This window comes from Balearica regulorum, chromosome 6 (genome assembly GCF_011004875.1).
Source record: "Balearica regulorum gibbericeps isolate bBalReg1 chromosome 6, bBalReg1.pri, whole genome shotgun sequence".
NCBI lineage: Eukaryota > Metazoa > Chordata > Aves > Gruiformes > Gruidae > Balearica > Balearica regulorum.
The window spans coordinates 8,222,587-8,242,902 of NC_046189.1; the positions used below are offsets into that span (position 1 = coordinate 8,222,587).

Sequence of the window (20,316 nt, forward strand, 5' to 3'; positions counted from 1 at the left end):
GAACGTTAAATACACAAAACTAAACCTTTTTTGAAAAATATCACTGAGTCAGGACCAGCAAGATCTACTTTTGAAAATCCAGTTAGCAGAGACACACGTTCTTGGATGAAATAGAAAGGTGAGAGTGATTTTGCACAATCATTTGTGCAGTAGAATTCCAAAAAGGTTTAAATATAGGTAGTTCAAGAAACAAATTAGAGCTTGCGTGCTCACAGTCATAAACAAAGGGAAGAAAAAGGAGCGCAGTGGTTTGGCAGTGATCAGGAACTTCTGTCCACAAATACTCTGTAGTACTTAATGTCTCCATTACTGCCAGTTTACAACAATTCTTCCTCTTCAGTTCCTTTCCAGTTTATCAAGATCTATCTAATCTCACATGTAATTTTCCTCTCCTAGCTGAAATAATGGTTTATGCATCCAGTTTTCAAAGAAACTGCTAATTAGTAATTTTAATTTTCATCTATGTTCCCCCCTCAGCCATAACAGAACTATTTTTTCTTCATATCTTTTTCTTTATACATAGAAATTTGTGTTGTGGTTTACATCGGTATTGTTGAGAGATTGATTTCTTTCTTTGAGAAGTGCAGTCTTTCTCAAGTGACCTAGGTGCTGCTGTTCTGCAACTGCTACTTACTTCTTAATTTTTTTTAAAGGCAAAGATGTTTGTAAGAGGTCAGTAACAGTCCTTTTTGTCCGCATGCCAGCAGTAAGACAGTTGAAGAGTTCACATCTATGCATGTGCATATATATACAAGCAACTGCCAAAGTCTAAGGTTTGCTTGAGACTTCTTGCCTGAGTTTTCCATTAAAACAGAATGAGTTTTGGAAAAGCGCAGAAAACTGTAGCTAAAGATGTAGTATGTTTGAGTGGGATTCTTCTATCACTGGGCCATAATGACTATTTCCTATTACAGAAATTTTCATACGTTGCTGCATTTCTCCACTATTACATTTGTACTTTTTTTTTTTTACAAAAATTTAAAACTGCAAAAGAAACAAGACTGTTTAAGATTGTAATTTCACACAAGCTTGTTCTTTTTCAGTACTCCTAGCTATTTCTTTTGAAGTTAACTTCTGTGAAATACATAAATACCAGTAGAGATTCTCAGCTTGCTCTCTTGTATGGTTGATTCTTTGATTGTATAGCAACATTAAAGTGTTTGGGAAAAGCAGTAATTCAAAAAGTGTTTGTGAACTTGTGTTTGTATATGAATCCAAAAATCAAGTAATTTCATTTTCATTAGTGACTACTAGTATCATTTGTATGTGATTGTCCTGGAAGTAACTTAAGGAGTCTGAATAGTTAGGCATGATTCTTAAAATTGGCAAGGTGAATGTATGTTGTTGGGGGAAGTAGGAGGAGAGGGTAGCCTGTAGTTTGGTGTAAGAGTTGGATATAGGGTGCAGTTTTATGTTGATGGTTCTGATTTTGTTTTACCAGCTGAGTCTTAGGTATACTTAGGAGGATGACCTGTATTTATTTCTCTTCTCTGGTTCTGGAGGTTCAGCACAGATTGGTGTCTATTTGGGGAGTGTGTTGCTATGCGTAGTGGTTTAAGGATTGTCATCAAAGCGTTGTATGCTTGTAAAGGACAGAAGGCACCTCAGTCATCCTCAAATATTGGAGATGCCTCAGTGAGGGGTTTTATATGCAAAGCTGAACAAATGGTGAAAAGCTGAACAAACTGTGAACGTGAGGTTAGACTTGCCGCATGTTTCAACTACATGGAAGTTAATTGGAGCAGGGACTGGAATCATGTTTTCGCAGTCCCAAGTAGCCGGTATCATCCTGTCTGTGTGCGATGAATGTTTGAGTCTAAACTTGCTGATTGATCACGCTTTTAAAAACATTCTCCTTAGTACCAACTGTGTTAAAAAATATAGAGAACTCCTATCCAGGAAGATGGAAGAAATTTAAGTCTTGCTAGCTTGGAAATTCTACTATGTAGTAGTCTGTGTCTCAGTTATTTCCACTAAATGACTCTAAGATGGATCACTTAGTCAAATCTGAATGTTTGTCCTTAAATCCTTAATACACGTTACAATGAACTACTTGAACACATATATGATCTATAAAACAGAGATGAGGAGATTAATTTGTCATAAATATTGTTTTGGTTCCCATGCTTTTGTCAGTTTCATATGTGTGCTTTTAACTTCCTGTCATGTCCTTACTGAAATGTTGGGATTATTTGGAATATATTCAGGAGGGCTAAAGAAGATAACCTAAAGGAATGTAATATGATAAAGCCTAATAAACAATATAATCTAATTTTCAAGATACTCACTCTGAGATTGATCTCGTAGAAGTGACAAAATGGATATTGCCAACTTTTCTCCATTTTGAAAACTGTCGCAATCACTTAATAAAGCCTGTCTCATCTGTATAAATACAACTTAATGCTGTCCTTGAGGCTAACCAATTAAAGCAAAGATTCTGAATGTATTAACATTTACGAGAAATCTATTGACTTTAATAGTAAGGGATTGTGTTCAGTATCATAGATTTTAAAAGTCTTTGAAGTGAATGATACTTTTTTAAACTTTTGTTAAATGAATGACACTTTTGTACGCCATTGTTTCAGAAATAGATAATACGTTACTAAATTAGTTATGAGAAAATCAATTGTTAGAAACTTGTATGGCAGTGATTTTTTTCAACATGTGCCCTGTAGCACTGGAAGGGAAGTGGTCATAGGAATTGGACTATAAAAGATAAGAAAGCAAGTATATATACATTCTGCACAGCAGTCTGTGTGCCTAGAATTTTTATAGGGTTCTGGTTCTCCTTTGAGGGAGAGTTGTGGAACAAGGGTCCCCAAATTAATTAAGGTATTAAAGTATGGACTTGAAGTCCTGCAGATAAATATGTTTAAATGATAATATAATCTATTTTTTCCCCTTTTGATGTGATTATAACTTTTTAGCATGTACTTCTAGTTTCCATAAGAGAACAATCTCTGTTAATTTTGTAATGATCTTGTATGCTAAAAAAACCCCAAAACCAAACCAAACCCAAAAACCTTTTACAATTAAAAAAAACCCAGACTGACTTCAAAGAGTTACGAAACCATTTGTAATGTCATAGTTCAGAGCTCTTGGGAAAGGGTGATTGTTTCTTTCATTTTGCATTTATAATGAATTGGAGCAAGCCTGTTGAGCTCCTGGAGAGAGAACTGCAGCAGAAAAAACACCTAGTGTGTACTTTAAAGTCTGTACAGGAGCAAAGATAAGAGAGAGGTATGTGTGGGGAGACACAGGCATGTTTCTCCTCACACTTCTTTTACTGGTTGTTCCTTGGTACCTACCAAGAAATTTTCTGGTTGCTTCCATCTAAACAGACATCTGCGTTTTTCACTTCCTCTTAGTCATCTTTTGAACATCAGTAATCAGCTGTTGAACTTCAATTAAGTTTAATGCACATTGAGGAAAGCACGTAGAGTGGTCTTAGGGGACCTGTTGAGCATGTGTGCACAATGGTATCTCTAATGCACTTTTCAAGCTTGGCTAAATATACTTTGGTAGAGTACTAGAATGATACTTTTTGTTAAACTGTTGTACCCCTACAACAGATCTGCTAAATATGATGAGCTTTTCATTGTAAGCGGAACTAAACTAAGTTATTTCTAAAATTGTTGTGCTTGATTTGGAAATTACCTTAAGAAACCTAATGAGTCTTTCCATCTCTGCCTTTTACAATGTGATTGTGACAATGCAATGAATACAATATATATAAAACCTTAAAGAATTCAGAAGGTTAACAACAATTTGTTATTGTTGGAAACCTGAAAATTTCAAATACAGTTGGTTTTGATCGTGTCGTGTTGTCCACATGCTCCCCTCTCAAGAAAATGCAGTGGAGGGTTTGAAAATAATCTGCCAATAAATAAATAGCTTCTCTAGATTGTCTCTGAAGCAGGTCTCCCAGAGGAGAAAGGATGATGCTAACATAGAAGTAACCAGTGTCAGGACACACCTTTCCTTTTAACTGTATATATCCATCCAAGCAAGGACTGTGTGTAAAATTTTTGAGAATTACTCATGCTGCTAGTCAAAAAGCTTAAGAGTCCAGTCTCCCTTCTATGAGAACTTTTTTTTTTTTTAAGAGCTGTACAATGTTTACATGTCCACGGTGGACCCCATCACTGAATCCCACTCCATTGCTGTTAGAACACTAACAAAGCTCCCCAGGTTCTCAATCATCCATCCATCTGAAAGTGGTTGGACAGGCAAAAAAATTGTTTCAGACTCAAGATAGATGATCAAATGGCTAATGGGATGTCAAATACAGACTCTGTTGTCTGCAAGTGAGCAAGATGTTTGCCATCTGTCTGTCTTTTGGAAGCAGATGAAAGTGCCCGAGTTCTTTGAGAGAGAACATGTATAAAGCCCTTCTACTGACTCGAAGCATCTGACATCTGTAAGTTCTTGTACAGCAGAGGAAAAAATTAGGCTGACACAACTGAAATCCTTCACCACGTTTCACTAGACACTGGCGCTTGTGGATTTGAGGAAAAAGGAAGCTCCTCTTGTATCCTGTTAAGATCATTCTGTCATAGTGAACAGTGTAAGTGTATCAGTTTTTCTTGCAAAATATAACAAGTTTGGGAAGAAGAGAATGTTCCTGTTTTTAAAATTACTCTTGTTTCTACAGTGTAAACTTTAGTTTGTTCCATGAGTAATGTAATCCACTAATAGATATCAGCATAATCATTGATAAGCATGATACAAAATAATTGCAAATAAATATGCTGAAAAATGCAGTATTCTTTGAATTAAATATCTTTTCTAATGCTTTAAAAGCCAGATCTAGAGAACTGTTTTTGTGAAACAAGTGAATTTTGTATTTCCCTGTTTTTTCTTATGATTGTGCTTTTAGCAACTTGCCTAAGGATTTATTTGTGCTTGCAGCAGTTTTTAACACATTTTCTTCAGAGTTCTACTTTAATAGTGAAATTTATTCTTGTTATATTTTTTGATGTTGATACTTTTTCTTGCTGTGAAACAGAAGTTAGTGGTAACCTTGCCTAACGAGTTGTTTTAGCTGTTGGATGTCAGCGATATCCCCTTGTCACCTGTTACTCATCTGTATTTTCTTTTTTCCTATTGAAAGGAGCAGGTCAGTTTTAGGAAATTGGAGAGTAAAAAGCCACTTATCTGAACTTTTTGGAAACTGGCATGAAATACATGAGTTTCATATAGATTTTCTGGTTCCTGGCCTCTGTTTGATGTTGATATAGCAAAACACTACTGTCAGCTTGTCCTCAAAGTTTCTGTGAATACTCCTCTAGCTTTGGCAGATCTACTGCATGAGAAGTGCTTTACCTGTGGTCTGAAAGACTTCTTGCTCTGGGGGGAAAACCACTTGTCACAATGGTACTAGGCTTATACTGGTTGAGAGAGGAAAAAATAAGTGCACGTGTGATTCTTCTGTACCTTCCAGTTGGTTTCAGGAGCTTGGGGAGAACAGTTTCAGTTACTTGTCATATGAAATGGAGTACATCATGATATGATGATATTTCTTGTCTTTATGTATCACTTAATGTAGCATTTATTATAATTTTTTCTTTCATTATGTCACATGTCATATCAGGACAATATTTTCATGATGTTTTGGTTTAACTCAGAAAAAGAATTTTAAAGCTGTTACCATAGTCCAAAGTTTCTCATCTTACCTTCAGAAGTAACTTTACAAGGCTAAGTTTCATTGCAAGTCAATGAATCACACATTCCTGTGTGCTGCGGCCCTTTTGAAAACAAGGTTTGAGACATTTTGTGCTTCATTCTTTAAGAAATGTTATCCAGTATGAAAGGCTGAGGTCTGAGAGGGGAAGGAGTCTGAATCTTCAGGTCTTCTGAAGCCAAATTTGGCTTTGTAAGGAAACTCTGTATGTGTGTTTGAGAGGAAAAGAACAGATTGGACTTTTTTTATTAAACTTTTTTTTAATTATTTAAGGGAATGGATGGGTGCAAGTTGGGGATTTTAGGGAGGTTTTGTTGGAAGAATTATTTGTGGAATGAAAAAGAGGTACACAAAAAAAGGTTCAGCCCAGGTAATTTACAGCCCGTGCCATTTGAAGGGACTGCCTGGGGTGGTGGTGGGGGAACCCCACATAAATCCTGAGGAATACCCAATTTTTAAGAGGAAATGAGACAAATGAGACCAGTTACACTGGTGGTTTGTTTCATCCCCTTCCTGAGTACCCCTTCTCTTGGCTTGTCTGAGACAGCTCTAAATTTAGAAAATATATCAAAACACAACATTTCTGAAGGAGCCCGCAGGCATTTAAAGATGTCTGTGTGGAAGCTTCAATGTTGTTTCAGCAGCCAGGGAGGACTGCAGTTGCTTGTGCTGGAAGCTGGAAGACTGCCACTCTGCTTCCTTTGTTCAGCTTCCTTTGCTGCATAAAGCACAGAAGACGGCAACCAACACTATCGTTAGTGTTAAAAAGTAATTATGGAGGTGACAGTTTCAACTTCAAGTCTTACCACCCTTGCACTCACCAGTCCAAATGCCTGCAAGCACTGCAGTCTCCAAATCCACTAGTTTCCTTGCACCCCCTGCCATTGTGCAGTTTCCTCCTCACTGTGAGAAGCACCTCACCAGGAAAAGTAAGGGGTTAATGATAGTGAAGACAAAGGGAAAAGGAGATAAAGGTGTTTGCTTTCCCCTGTTACTGTTTAAAGTTTGATATGATGTCTTAAATATTCTACTCCCCATGCCACGTGCCCGTGTCACTGTTCAAACTGACAGTGTCGTGTCTCCCCTCATCCAGGGTGTTCAGCTGTTGTTTATATTGTTATTATTGTTAGTTTAATAAAATTATTTTCTAATCCTGTTTTTTTTTTTCTCCTCACTGCCCCAAAAGAAATAACCTGATATAACCTAAAAATTCCCTAGTTTATATGTGTTAGAACTCTTGGTATTTTGTCAATTAACCATTTTGGGAAATCATATGCAGCTTTGTATTTCCTAGCAGGGTTTGATTTTTGGACAAAGCTGAAGAAAACTCCTAGGAGTAAGGTGGAGAAACATTCTTTATATAGGTGTGTCTTCCTAAGTGATGAGTAATGAAATGGTTTGGTCCACGTTCCTATTCCCTAATGCCTCTGATTGTTACAACTGCTTTAGCCTTTCTAAACAAGTGGTTTCATAGGAGCGACTCTCCCCTTCTGCACAGGGCTCGCTGTAGCATAATGAGATTTTCTGACTTCCTCTTGACTTCATTGCAAGCTTCTAACAGGCTGTTTTGCAACTCAGTTTCTTCCAGTGACTTTGCGTGTCGAGCATTGTCAGAAACAAAATCATACTCTACCAGAAAACCTGTCTAGCATCCATCATCAGAGAACAGATTGCTTGCTCCTAATAGTTTTGTTTGTCTGTTGGAATATTATAAACAAAGATAGCAGAGATAAGTCTAACCATAACTTTGCTCTTCTCATCAAAAACTTACCAGTGCTGCTTAGAACCGTCTGATACCACCTTCTTGCCCCAAACCCAGCTAAGGAATTTGAAATTAGCCTTGTGGTGTTTGGGTTGGTTTTTTTAAATAGCAAAATTTTGAGGCATTTAACCATCTGCTTTTTTTCTGCATTTGTGAGGCTGATAAAGTTGTTTATAATAGAGTTTCAGGGAATTTTAAAAGCAGTTGCATGTAGCTAATTTTGTTTCTTTCCCTGTTTAATAACATTTTCTGTGATAAGTACACTGATTAAGTCTTTTAATACTAGTTGTTGCCTAAGCTATTTCTGTATTTTGTTCTGTTGATATTTTGTTGGAATTGAAATTACAAACACACTTTTGGCAAATACTGTCCATTTTTAGGTAAGTAGTAAATAAATTTCAGCTCCTATTCTTGTAGATTAATGGTAATATATCCTTGTCCATGAGGAAAAAGCACAAACTTAGTTATGCTGTGTTTTAAACAAAATACTTGAATGGTGATCTGTAGAGATGTGGCCAGCCAACAGCCTCATGAAGTGCGTGCATAGTGTCTAGGAGATCCTCTACTCAGTAAGCCACTTAAACATGTTACTTAGTAGTCTCTTGGATGATGACAGGAATACACAATTGGGAAAGAAAAAAAAAAAAAAAAGGAGGGGTTCTGAAAAAGGATATGTTGTGATCCCATCATGGAGAATTGAAGTGATGGTCTAGTACTGAGCAAGACAACTGCCAGAGGTATCTAAGAGGGGAAAGCATACTCTTTTTACTCAGAACTGCTGTCTTCACACACTGTAGTAGTTCATGAAGAATGTGAAATCCTGAACAAAGTTCTAACATTGCTTATACATCCTAAGTGTATAGAATAGGCTGCCAGTGTTCCCTGTGAAAGTAGACCTCTAAGCTAAACACACTTGTCAGTTGTGTGAAAAGCTGATATCCTAATGTTGTTCACTGCTTGATACTTCATTTAAACTGAATTGATTGGCATCATTTACACTGTTGAAAGTCCTACTTTGTGCCTTCCCTGCAAGGAGAGCTACTCGCAGATTGGCAAATTTTGGTGAAACTCCCTCACAGGTGAGCTATTACTCATTGGATTACCCCAGCTGCCTGCTCCAGGGATGCTGCTGAAATAATTTGGACTTTCGAGCCCTTATGTGTGTGCTCTGCGTAACTGACCTCTGTAACTACAGCTTTCTGTGTAGCGCTGATGATAGTGAAGGTGGCCAGCAGGAATGGCCATGGGTCCTCATACGGCTTCTACAGCATTCCTGTTAAGAGCTACTGTAGTGTACCAAATGCATTGTTTCTTGTCTTTGTATCAAATTAACTAGATGACAAGTATATCCTGCTACCTTTATTTATTTCATTGCATCCTCCCTTCTGAAATACTCAGTAGAATCTGTAAAACAAAAATGATCTGGTACATGTACTTTAAAGAGCAAACATTGGTTGGTTGCACATATAAAGTACTACTCTGTACTTTAGGTAAACAGGGATTGTTCCTTCGTTCGTATGAGATGGTACGGAAAAGAAGTCCTAGCATCGGTGATTATTTGAAAATAAAATTGAGGTGTTTTTTAGCTGTAATTGCCCATATGTTCTAATCTGAAAAATATCAACTATCTACATGGAATTGGCATATAATTGCTTTAATTAGTATTGAATGTAATTATTTGAAAAAGAGGGGCAAGCACCACAAAAGTGTTCATGAGTTGCATAAAATATCATAAATGAATTTGTCATACTCATCTTGATGCTGGCATTTGAAATCCTGGCTTAACTTTGTTTTTACTCAGAGCAATGGTAACGTTCTAGCTAATTTCAGAGATAATCCAGTACTAAGTGCTTTTTCTTTTTTTTTTTTTTCCTTCCTCCTTTGACTGGACTACTGTGAGAGCAGAGAAGGAGTAAGGGCACTGGTGGAAGATCTGAACAGAATGGAAAGAAGTGGTGGGGATATCTTTATGGTTGAAAAATAAAAATTTCTGTATATTACAAAATGTTGGGGTTTTTTGTCTGCAAAATGGTGGTAAAGAATAAAATTCTAAAATAATGTAATGAATAAAAAATTAAGAGTCTAAGAGTGGTTTTCAGTGAAGAAAATACAGAATTTACTGTACAGTCTGATGTATTCAGTGCAATGAAGTAGTTGATATAGAAGGCAATTTTTTCAATATTGAATCCCTGGATGAAGAGGAGTCTTTATATTGTGATTTTATCCCCCCCCCCCCAATGTCAAGCCCACGTGAAGATGAAAGCATAGCTTGAAATAATCTGACGGCCTAAATGACACAAAACAGGGCAGTGCAAATGTGAACTGAATGTTTTTATGGAGTCCTGTAGTCAGCATTCATTTTAAAGCTTTATTTCCAACCTATTTGTGTGTAATATTTGTCTTCATGTATACATATAATACAATCTGCTCTGTGTCTCCAAAATCTCAGTGAGGAGACTTCTACAGAAAGCTTTAAAATGTCTCTCTGTATTAAGTACCACTGGGCATTTGAACATTAATCTCAATTCTGCAATTTCTTCCTCAGCAAAGCACATCTCCCTTTTATTTCTCTGAATTATTTCAGAATCCTCAAAATCTTTTATATAGTCTTTAATATGAAAATAATGAGCTAACTTCAGATATCATAATGGACTTTCCTGTTTTCTTATGTATGTTGCTCTGCAGGTTAAAGTGGGGTGAAAAAAAACCAAACCCAGAAACACTGTTGCCTGGAGAGATTTTTCAACATGAATCGTGCTTTTAGCAGAAAGAAAGGTAAGTGATTTAGCTTATGTTCCATGGGAGACATAAATATCCTGTATAAATTCTTTAGAATATCAGGAATTATATGAGGAAGTATTTATGAATAATTGCATCTCATTAACTATGTAGAAATGGGCAGCCTTCTATAAGATGTACAGAGCAAAGCATTCTTGACTGATAGTTATAGAGCTTTCTGGACTGTAAGCCTTATGTTAAATGTCATAATATTTTCTCTGTTGGGGGGGGGTGTGTGTGTGTGTGTATATATATGTATGAAATAAACACACTTTTTTCTCTGCACACCAAAGGATGTGCTGGAGGATTTTAGAACTGCTAAAGAGATAGTGACTTGTATTTATTATCTATATTCATTGGGTTGTTATTCTTGGAAAAGCTATTTTAGAAAACCATATTTAATATACTTGAAATATCTCATGCAGCAGAGTATCTCTTAAATCTAAGAAGCTATTCTGAATTTGTAGCAATCTGAAATGGTATGCTTTCAAAAAAAAAATTAAATCACTGAATATTTAGAGTTATGTACGTTGCTCTTCTGGCTTGCTTATTCTTTTTTCATGGTCTGTTTATGATTAAACATAAGTTTTAGATGGAGCATTAGAGATGCAGCTTTTTTACTGACAGCTTTGTTGCTATTTTCCCCCTTTGTAATGTAGAAAATATTCAGTAGGTCTAATTTCTTTATTTTTTTCATGTTTTCTTTTGAAGATTCTCAAGTGTGACAAACACTGAGCCAGAGCCCCTGCTTTACTACCTAGGTGTAAACTCAATTGGAGTAAGCGTGTATGTTTTGTTTATGTAACAAGAATTCCTGCTTCAGTATCAATATCAAAGCTGGAAATAAGAGAGATCTGCCGTACCTTATACCAACATGAAGTGGTAGCATCACTGCCTCCTTCTGTGCCTAGTACATTTATTTGTTAAAGCCAGATAAATCGGCATAATGTAAGTAGTCCAGAACATCAGCACACATAGCTTGATCGCAAGAGGAAGGTACGCTTATTCACAAAGGCTACAAAACCCGATGAAAGATAGTTTGATAACCAGTAGCACGATAGATGCTGAGGAAATAAGCTTAAATCCATAGCTCACAGTGATCTTAAGTGCTGATGTATTTTGTTGTGCCAATATTTATAACACCTCTGTCAAGAGATCTGTACTTACCTGCTGCTTGATAGTTTTGCCTAGCTTCTTCCAAATAATTTGAGACCATTTCAGTATTCTTTAATTGTGATTTATTACAGCTGGGGAAGAAGCTTGGGTTTCATAGGTTTTGTTTTGTCTAGGTGACCATATAATTTTTTTCCTTTTTTTCTCATGACTTCTGATACTATTTGAAACTCAACCAGCTGTGTTTCAGAAACAGACCAGCTGTGTTTTATGGGATATCTTCCTCGGTGTTTTCACTTGTACCCAGAGCTCTAAAATGCTCTATCACTAATTCTCATTGCCCTTACCAGTGTCTGCATCTTGCCTTTATAATCAAATTATGAAGTTGTATCCTCAGGTATCTGGGATCATTGGAGGGGTTCATTCCTTTCTGTTTTCACTATTTCTTCATAAGAAAACTCTTACTGACCTCACCTAAATTCTTGGAATTTCAGTGTATTCAAGGGCATTTGCTGTGTTCTTCAGTTGATTTTGTGTGCTATTCTCTTTATCCCAACAAGAAAAAAGTATCATAAAAGAAGCTGTCAGGCACAATGAAGTGCTATTATTGTGGATTCTTAACAATGATTCAGAACTTGAGCAACCAGATAAACTAAATACTGTCATCCGTTTATTTTACTCCTAGTAATGCACAATACATTTCCATTCTTGTATCCTAGGAGAAACACAAATTTCAGTTAAGCAATTGTCAATAATACGTGAAAATTACATATTTTTCGTGCCAGCTGAAGTTCAGAAAAGCTTGGCTGTATCAGCATTCGTGTCTAATAACAGCATTTAAGAACAAGTTCAAAAGGTTCAACTGCTGAACCTCCTTTATTGTATTTCCTGATTTTACTCCTCGACCTCAGAGATACAATTTCTATGCCCGTGTTTGGTGGTGGTGTTTGTGGGTTTCTTCTGTTCACAAGAGCATGGATATTTTGAGGAGTTAACTGCATGAGTGCCGTGACTTCTGTAGCAGTTCTCTCTAAATCCAAATTAGTCTCCCGGTGGCTGTGCTGGTAGGGTTTGTGCTAGTAACAAGTTTCCATCAGTCTGTTACCTTGGAGCTGCATAAACAAGTAAGTAGGACTTTGAGGGGAATTTAAGCAGATCTAAGTGGTACTTTCACAATAGCCAAAAATAATTGGAATTGTGCAGATTTGTAGAATGTTTCCCCTAATCCTCATTGTCACAGTCACTCTATACTAGTTTTTTAATATGATGCACATAGACAAAGTAGTAGTTAGTGCCATAGCTCCTTATCTTCTTGAACCAAGTAAGTTGGTGACTAGAATGACTCGGACTGTGCTGTACTCATGGAAAAGCTCAGTTTGTGCTCCATCACCTGATTCAAACAGCAGAAATTTCCTTCTAAGTGTTCAGAAAATTGTTTCAGCCTTGACACATGTTGATAGATGAAGCAAGAAGACAAGCACTAAAGTCAAGGTTTCTTGCTTTCCCACCTCTCCCCATTGGAAGCTGAATAGCAAGCTGGACTTTCACAAAAGAGTTACAAAGTAAATGTGAGTCTCTAGGAGAAAAAAAGAAGGGGAGTTCTTTTTTTTATTAGCCCTGATTCTTTAAAGACAAAGCGCTTCACATAGATATGATGTGTGACGTGTTTATGCATATCGAGACAGTCTGTGTTATGGGAAAGGAGGTTTGTCCTAAATCAGAGCAATGCTCTTTAGAGCACAGACTCCCATTTTCAATATTACCAGTACTTCATTTTGCAGCAGAATTTTGTACTACATATATGATATCTGGAGCAAGTACTCACTGTAAGTTTATTTTTGAGGGCCATGGTTTGGGCATGAAACAGCCACTTCAACTGACAAGGTGTGCTGAGTGCTCTGCCCTTAAAACCAACTAGTACGGTCATTGCCTATCTGATGCCCTGAGATTTAGTGCAAACAACAACTTCTAACCTGGATAGTTTACGTTTGTGTTTTAATTGTAATTGTTTTTATTTGTCTGATAGTCACTTTAGTTGAAGGCTTAATTGATATGCTTAAATCTCAAATTGAATAAAATCAAGCTGTTCATCTTTCATCCTAATAATGACAATGAAAAATATAAAGAAATGTGAAGTTTAAAAAAAAAATCAGCTAGTTTCAGGAAGTACTTACACAATTAATTATAAATAAATGGAATCGTTTAGCAGTCCCAGTGGTAATATCTATTCTCAACAGTTAGCCATGAGCTTGTATAACAGGGAAACAAACTTTATGAAATAATATTGACCAAAAAAAGTTAATTTCTGGTTTAAAGCTGATACCAGTACCTGCTGAAGTTGCATCTTTTAATATGAAAAAAAATTACTACCTGTTCAAAGTAAAATAGCCTTTCTCTTGACTTTAGTACAGGTTGGTTGGACTACCACTTACATGTGTTATGAAGAAAGTTCTTTGTTTTAGAAATATTATGACTGTACAAACTGTACAAAAACATATATTCTGTTTTCCATTGATCAATGAGTGCAGTATACTCTACTGAACTAGTTTTTGTAGATTATCTTTAAGTATTGCTTTCCTTCTCCCACAGAAACAAACTGAAGAACAACGTTATGTATGTTCTTGCTGCTTTGATATTATGACAAAGATTGTGAAAACATTTATGTATCTATCACAGTATCAGGAGCTTGCTTTTTTATGTGATCCAGGTTTGGGTCATGGTTTCTGAAGAGTTCATTTAATTTTTCCTTTGAAGTCAGGTGTCGTAGCATGCTTGCTTTGAAATGTGGTAGTGTGAAAAGTCTGTAGTGCAGATCGAAGTCTGTCCGTCTTGAAATATGTTTGCATCTTGATAAAGTCAATGTCTCTCAAGTAGCTTAGGGATATTAATGTAATTCTCCTGTAAGAGGTCTTTGTAAGTGCTATATTTTCATGTAAATTTTCCTCATTATTAGTTGTCATGGTTTGACTCCAGTGGGTAACTGAGCACCGTGCAGCCGCTCACTCGGAGGAGAATGGGAAAAAAAACTTGTGGGTTGGGATAAAGACAGTTTAATAGGATAACAAAGGAAGAGAATAATAGTAATTATAATAATGATAATAAAACAAGTGATGCAAAATGGAATTGTTCAACACATCCAAAAGGAAAAGAAAACCAATGTGATGCCCAGTCTGTTTCTGAGCAGCGATCCCACCTCCCAGCTGGCTTCCCCAGTTACGTACAAGCATGATGTTCTATGGCAGGGAATATCTCGTTGGCCAGTCAGGGTCAGCTGTCCTGGCTGTGCTCTCCAGCTTTTTGTGCACCTGGCTGGCATGAGAGGCTGAAAAGTCCTTGAGTTAGTGTAGGCACCACAACTACCCAGTGACAACTCAAAACATCAGTGTGTTATCAACGTTATTCTCATCCTAAATCAAAACCGCAGCACTGTACCAGCTAGTAGCAAGAAAATTAACTCAGCAAGAAAATTAACTCCGTCTCAGCTGAAACCAGGACATTAGCATATTGGTATCTAAACTGAATTAACTATTTGTCCTTAATATATATATATATATGATTGTGTGTACAGGTAATGTGTGTGTGCAAAACAGAAAGCATTAACTATGGGGTGTTTGGTTTGGTTATTCTTTTAGTGAATGGAGGTGCCTCTCCCAAATGAATTTGGCACGTTTTACAAACAAAGCTGTTACTTATATGCACCAGTTGTTATACTAAACAAAAATTTACTAGTATTTGTTGGCTTTTGCCTCATCAGAAATGTGAAAGAAAACTACTGTTCCTCCTAGACAGAGGCATTTCTAAATATGGAATGACTATAATCCAAACCTTCTGGGAGTAAAGGGGTGAAACTTTTTGAGTGTCTCAAAATAGTGCTAAAAATGTAGGAACGTACGTCTACTTTGGGCTAAATTTAGTACCAAATTACAGTCTGTGAAATCCAGTGGACTTCAGGGAGGTTGTGGAGGGTGTAAATCACAGCTGAATTCAGTTCATTCTTTATTACACCCCAACGGTCCTCCTTCATCCTAGAATAAATGTCAGCCTTAGTTTACATATGGCACAAAGTTCAATGCCAAAGCTGCTGTTGTATGTGGGAATCTGAATTTTCTAATGGTTTTTTTCCCTATGATAGCAGTTCATAAGGTTGGTAATTGGTGCCACATTATCAGCTCATGAGATGTAGATGGTATTCATAATGCTAAATGGAATATATTGAAGTAATAGCCTGTCATAAATCATAAGTTTCAGCAATAACATTTCTATGCACTGGCTTTTTATGAGTCTCATTTATGAGAGTGTAGACAGATGCATTTAATGGACAGGATCTGACATATAAAAAAAATGCTATCAAAGGTTATAGGATGTTCTTTTATGTGAATGGACCGGCTATAATATGGTCCTTATTTTTAGCATAAACTTATGCTGCATTCTAGAGTTGACAAATGTTTTATATTTCTTTTTTGGAATGAGTAGACAACAGGTGAAGCCCCAAAAGGATGAAGGGGATAAGTATAGTCCTAAAGCAAATACTTTCATTCTGTCAGAGTATATTTCAATCAGTGATTTAAACAGACAGACTTCCACATTAACACTAATGATAAAAAATATAAAGAGTAGATACTCATATACTTTAAAAGCATATAAGTAGTCACAATCTCCCTCATTGTGGTCTTCTGATATTCTTGTGGCTGCACTTTGTCCTCTCATAAAAGCACTCATCACATTCCAGGAAAAAAACAAAACTGGGTCTAAATCTCTTCCTCTGTCCTTACCTCAAAAGCTGCTCTTGGTGTTCATAGGATTTTTTTAAATAAGAATTTTTTCAAGAGCAAAGTTTGGGAGGAAAAAAAGATGCTTTTTTGTATACTAAATATTTCTGTATTCAGTTAGTCTCACTTGACACAAAAATCAGTTATCTTAATACTTTTGTTATACCTCAACAAAGAGATTTTGTGTGTTCCAAGTACTGTTCCTTGGGTTTCAAAATATGGGGTCATATGGAAAACCAATACTCAGTGACCGAGTCCCTTTTTTGGATTGGTAACTGAATATGGGGGTTTTAAAATAGCATTTGTGCTATTATATTGTTCTCATTAGGCTATGGAGGTACCCTTTCAAGTATGTCAACAAGGAGAGTTGAAGGGTCACTACCGTAATTTGGCAAGGACCAAATCATCTTGTGTTGGTGGGACAAGGAAGTGGCCAGTCCTGCAACGTGTGTGTGTTTGCATGCATTTGTATGCAACGGTGTATGTATTTCTATTGTGAAAGCAGAAGGCACAGATCTAATTGTTTAGGGAAGAAATGATTAAGGTATATCTTTAGAGGATGCATGGCTACAAATGAGGAGTATGCTTTGGAAACTTTCTTCATAGGATATCCATGTTAGGTTTGCACAGATGAGCCTAATTTTTCTTTTCTTTCTATTAACATGAGAAAAGGAGGATAATTTCCTGTTGGCAATTTTATCTGCATCATCTTTGGAAAGGTATTGCAGAAATAATCTTTTCTATCACCTGCTTTAAAGCGTATTGTAGGCAAGTTAACAACGATATTTACCACAATAACTCTTTGTTGCTTCTGCAAAACCTAAGTAGCTCCTTTCAGGAACATACGTGCAGTGCTTAACTATAAAGCACTAAATACTGACTTTAGCATAGGAACAGGATTGAAGGAGTCTTAAGCTTTTGGTTTCATCCCTATTAAAATTTATACAGCCTCATTTACGGAATGCGAAATGATTCACACAGCGGTTTGGCAAGCATATCTTTTGAGATCTACAAGATAAGAAATTCTTGATGTAAGTGTACAATGTAGAGTTCTTGGACAAGTGTACTAGTACAAGTAGCTTCCCCAAGCTACAACCTAAATGCTTGAGTTAAATATGTAAACTAAAAATGTCTGATTAAAGGCAAGATGTATTATTCTGTGTGAAATAAATTTGGATGTGTACCAACATTACCTTGATAGAAATCACAATGACTACTTCATTTTGTAGGACTTTGTCTTATAAAGCTGTTGGAAAATTGCAAAGAACATCCAAAATATGTCACTCAGAAAAATACTATTTTGTGAAATCAAATACTTTAGGTACACAAAAGGATGTACCTTAGGTACATAAGCAAGAGGAAACTACGGATCTGCATATTGTAGTTGTTCTGAATGGTTGCTGCCACTCCTTTCCTCTCTTTCTAGTTTATTGACATTTTGAAAAAAGTTCCAATTAAGCTTTTATATTACATTATGTTAATCTTCCTGAATTAGAAAATTAAAATTCTAATTTAACTGTGTCAAGATTCCTATTTCTGTTCGTTTTCCTTTGTTTTGCCCTACCAAAGTGACACACTTAATGTTCTTACTTTAACAGTTTGAAATTCTTCAAAAACTTGCCTTTTTAACAATTTTTGACAAACTTAATTGATACTTTTCCAAATTTATAGTTATACTGAAAGAGTGGACTGAACTCTGAGTACAAACATGAAAGGTGCAGTTGGAGGTTTTATCTGTACACGCTTCTTAGTGAAAACTTGTGAAAATGGGATCACTTAAATTACGCTATAACAGTAATCTGTTTTTCAACTTCAACTAGAAGCTTTTATGAAAGATACAGTGTAGCTCTTCTTGTGGCAAGATGATATAAGAGGTACAGGCTAAATAGTTCAAAATGTTTTTTCTTGTTTTTCCCTTTGATGTAGGAAGCTGAACTTGTTAAAAGTTCGTAACATCAACGAATTAGAAGTGCGATAGCAAAGACTTACTAATCACTGATTATTTGCACTAATATATTATTTTGATCCAATTTTCCTTTCTTTTTAAAAATTTACATACTAGCATCCATATCTTAAAAATATATAGCATGAAATGCACAGTGAGTGTTACTATTGGAGAAAATGGAAATACCAAACTACTTTTTTCTTCTATGCCAACCCAGCATTCTATGATATCATTTTGCTATTTTAGTAATCAGCTGTTTAAAACCACTCATAAGATCCTAAATATTATGAGAGAAGGACCAGAAAGGCAAAATACTCTGCAAAGCTCACTCTCTTCTAGGGAGATACAGCTCTGTTGTCTTGGCAGGGAATAAATACACCTCCAAAGAACATTTTATGTTTACAAAAAAAAAAAAAAAGTAATTATTTTTGTATGTTGATGAGTATTTGCCTATACGTGCTTAGGGCAGAATCTGACTCATTTCAATTGTTTAATCATAGTAACCTGTTAATAACTTTAATAAATTACTGCTGTAGACACGCAGATTGTACGCCATCATTCCTCTAGATGGTGGTTGCAACAAATACTGTAGCTGAATTATAGAAGAACATGGGTAGATTTATGTTTGTTAATAATGTTTAGGTATTGCATTCAGATGAAAACTCTGGTACCAGGCATTAAGTCTCATGGCTCAGTGTATCAGTTCATCCGTTGCCTGCAGTAGTAAAGACGACAGATTCTACCTTGTCTGACTAGCAGGAGTGAGATTTGTGAGAACCTGCCTTTTCTGTTGCAATCCAGGATAAAGGAAATAATTTAACAGGGTGACAATTCTTGCATGCCCCATTGTGAAGTTTTTCTTTATTTATACAAATATAGATTATCTAGGAAAAATGAAAGATACAGCTACATATATACACACACTGAAGCAACTCCCCACTGGGGAGGAACTGTTTATCAGGGAGTGTAGTGATAGGACAAGGGGTAATGGGTTTAATTTAAAAGAGGGTCGATTTAGATTAGATGTTGGAAAGAAACTCTTTACTGTTAGAGTGGTGAGGTACTAGAACAGGTTGCCCAGAGAGGTTGTGGAGGCCCCATCCCTGGAAGTGTTTAAGGCCAGGTTGGATGAGGCTTTGGGCAACCTGGTCTAGTGGAGGGTGTCCCTGCCCGCAGCCGGGAGTTGGAACTAGATGATCTTTAAGGTCCTTTCCAACCCAAACCATTCTATGATTCTATGAATTTTTTTGCATTTGAGGCATTAATACCTAGATGAAGCACAGATCTCATGGGATTGCAGTCTTCTTCAGGAGACTGTTACTAGGCTGATCGTCATATAAGATCTTTCTTTCCGTACCAAGTTCTGTAATCCAGGAAGGAGAGACAGTTCCAAGACTATTTCTCGTCTGTTAGTGAGGCAAATATCCATTGATGTCAGAGATTTTGATTCAGTAAAAAATCACAGGCTTTTAGTTTCTACCTTCTAGAAACGATTGTATTTTCACTGTAGCACTAGAAAAAGTGTTAAAATCAGATTCTTTCTCTGTTCATCGTATTAAATGGAATAGCCACTAGGTCTTATGCTTTCATAAATGCTTTGGAAACATATTAAGTAGTGCCACTTTTAGCATGCATGAATTACTAATGAGAATGGGGTTTAGGGAAGCAGTTAACTAAACCTGCACTGTTGAGCATTGTTTTGCCATTTAGCAAATAGTTCATCAATGCCGCTCTGCTAAATCCATTCTATAATATCTGTGGGCAGTAATGTGTGGAGAAATTAATCTCAAAGGGAGAACATTTTCTTGGCACTGTTACTGCTTTCCTTTTTGGTAGATAAATGGTCAGCTGTGTTGTTATCTACCCTAATGTCATCCTCTAAGTGCAGCACAGTTGTTCTGGCTGCTTTATGAAGTCCCCGAGTCTATTGACTTCAGCGTGTGATTTGTCAGCATCTTACTCTTCCCCAGCTCTCCCAACACCACTGAGGCCTCTGAAATGGCTCGCACTGGTGCTCCCAGGTTGTGTGATGACCAAGCATTTGATGTGAAATGCAGATTGTAAAGGAGTCTTTCCTCTATAATGGGAAGGGGCTGGTGTGATTCACAGGGGACTAGAAAGGAGTGAGGTCTCAATTCTGAGCACAGTTCATCCTCTGACCATGAAAGTGCCCATCCCCCTGCCTCCACCCTTGCAGTTCTGTCTGTCTGTCAAACCCTGGGTCTTCCAAATGTTAATTGTACGCAGTTTTCCCACTGCCCTTAGC

At 36.6% G+C, this 20,316-nt stretch overlaps 1 protein-coding gene across 10 annotated transcripts in view; it reads left to right on the forward strand.

Annotated features, from left to right (window-relative positions):
* GULP1 (GULP PTB domain containing engulfment adaptor 1) overlaps window positions 1-20,316 on the forward strand; it is a 159,930-nt gene that overhangs the window by 67,377 nt on the left and 72,237 nt on the right. For 8 of the 10 annotated variants that reach the window (XM_075756140.1, XM_075756136.1, XM_075756134.1 and 5 more), the window contains one exon: window positions 10,131-10,220. The exons of the other annotated variants lie outside the window; for them this stretch is intronic. In XM_075756140.1, the coding sequence (XP_075612255.1) occupies window positions 10,193-10,220 (28 nt within the window). In that variant the 5' untranslated portion in view covers window positions 10,131-10,192. The remainder of the gene's footprint in view (window positions 1-10,130; window positions 10,221-20,316) is intronic. 10 annotated transcript variants of the gene reach the window in all.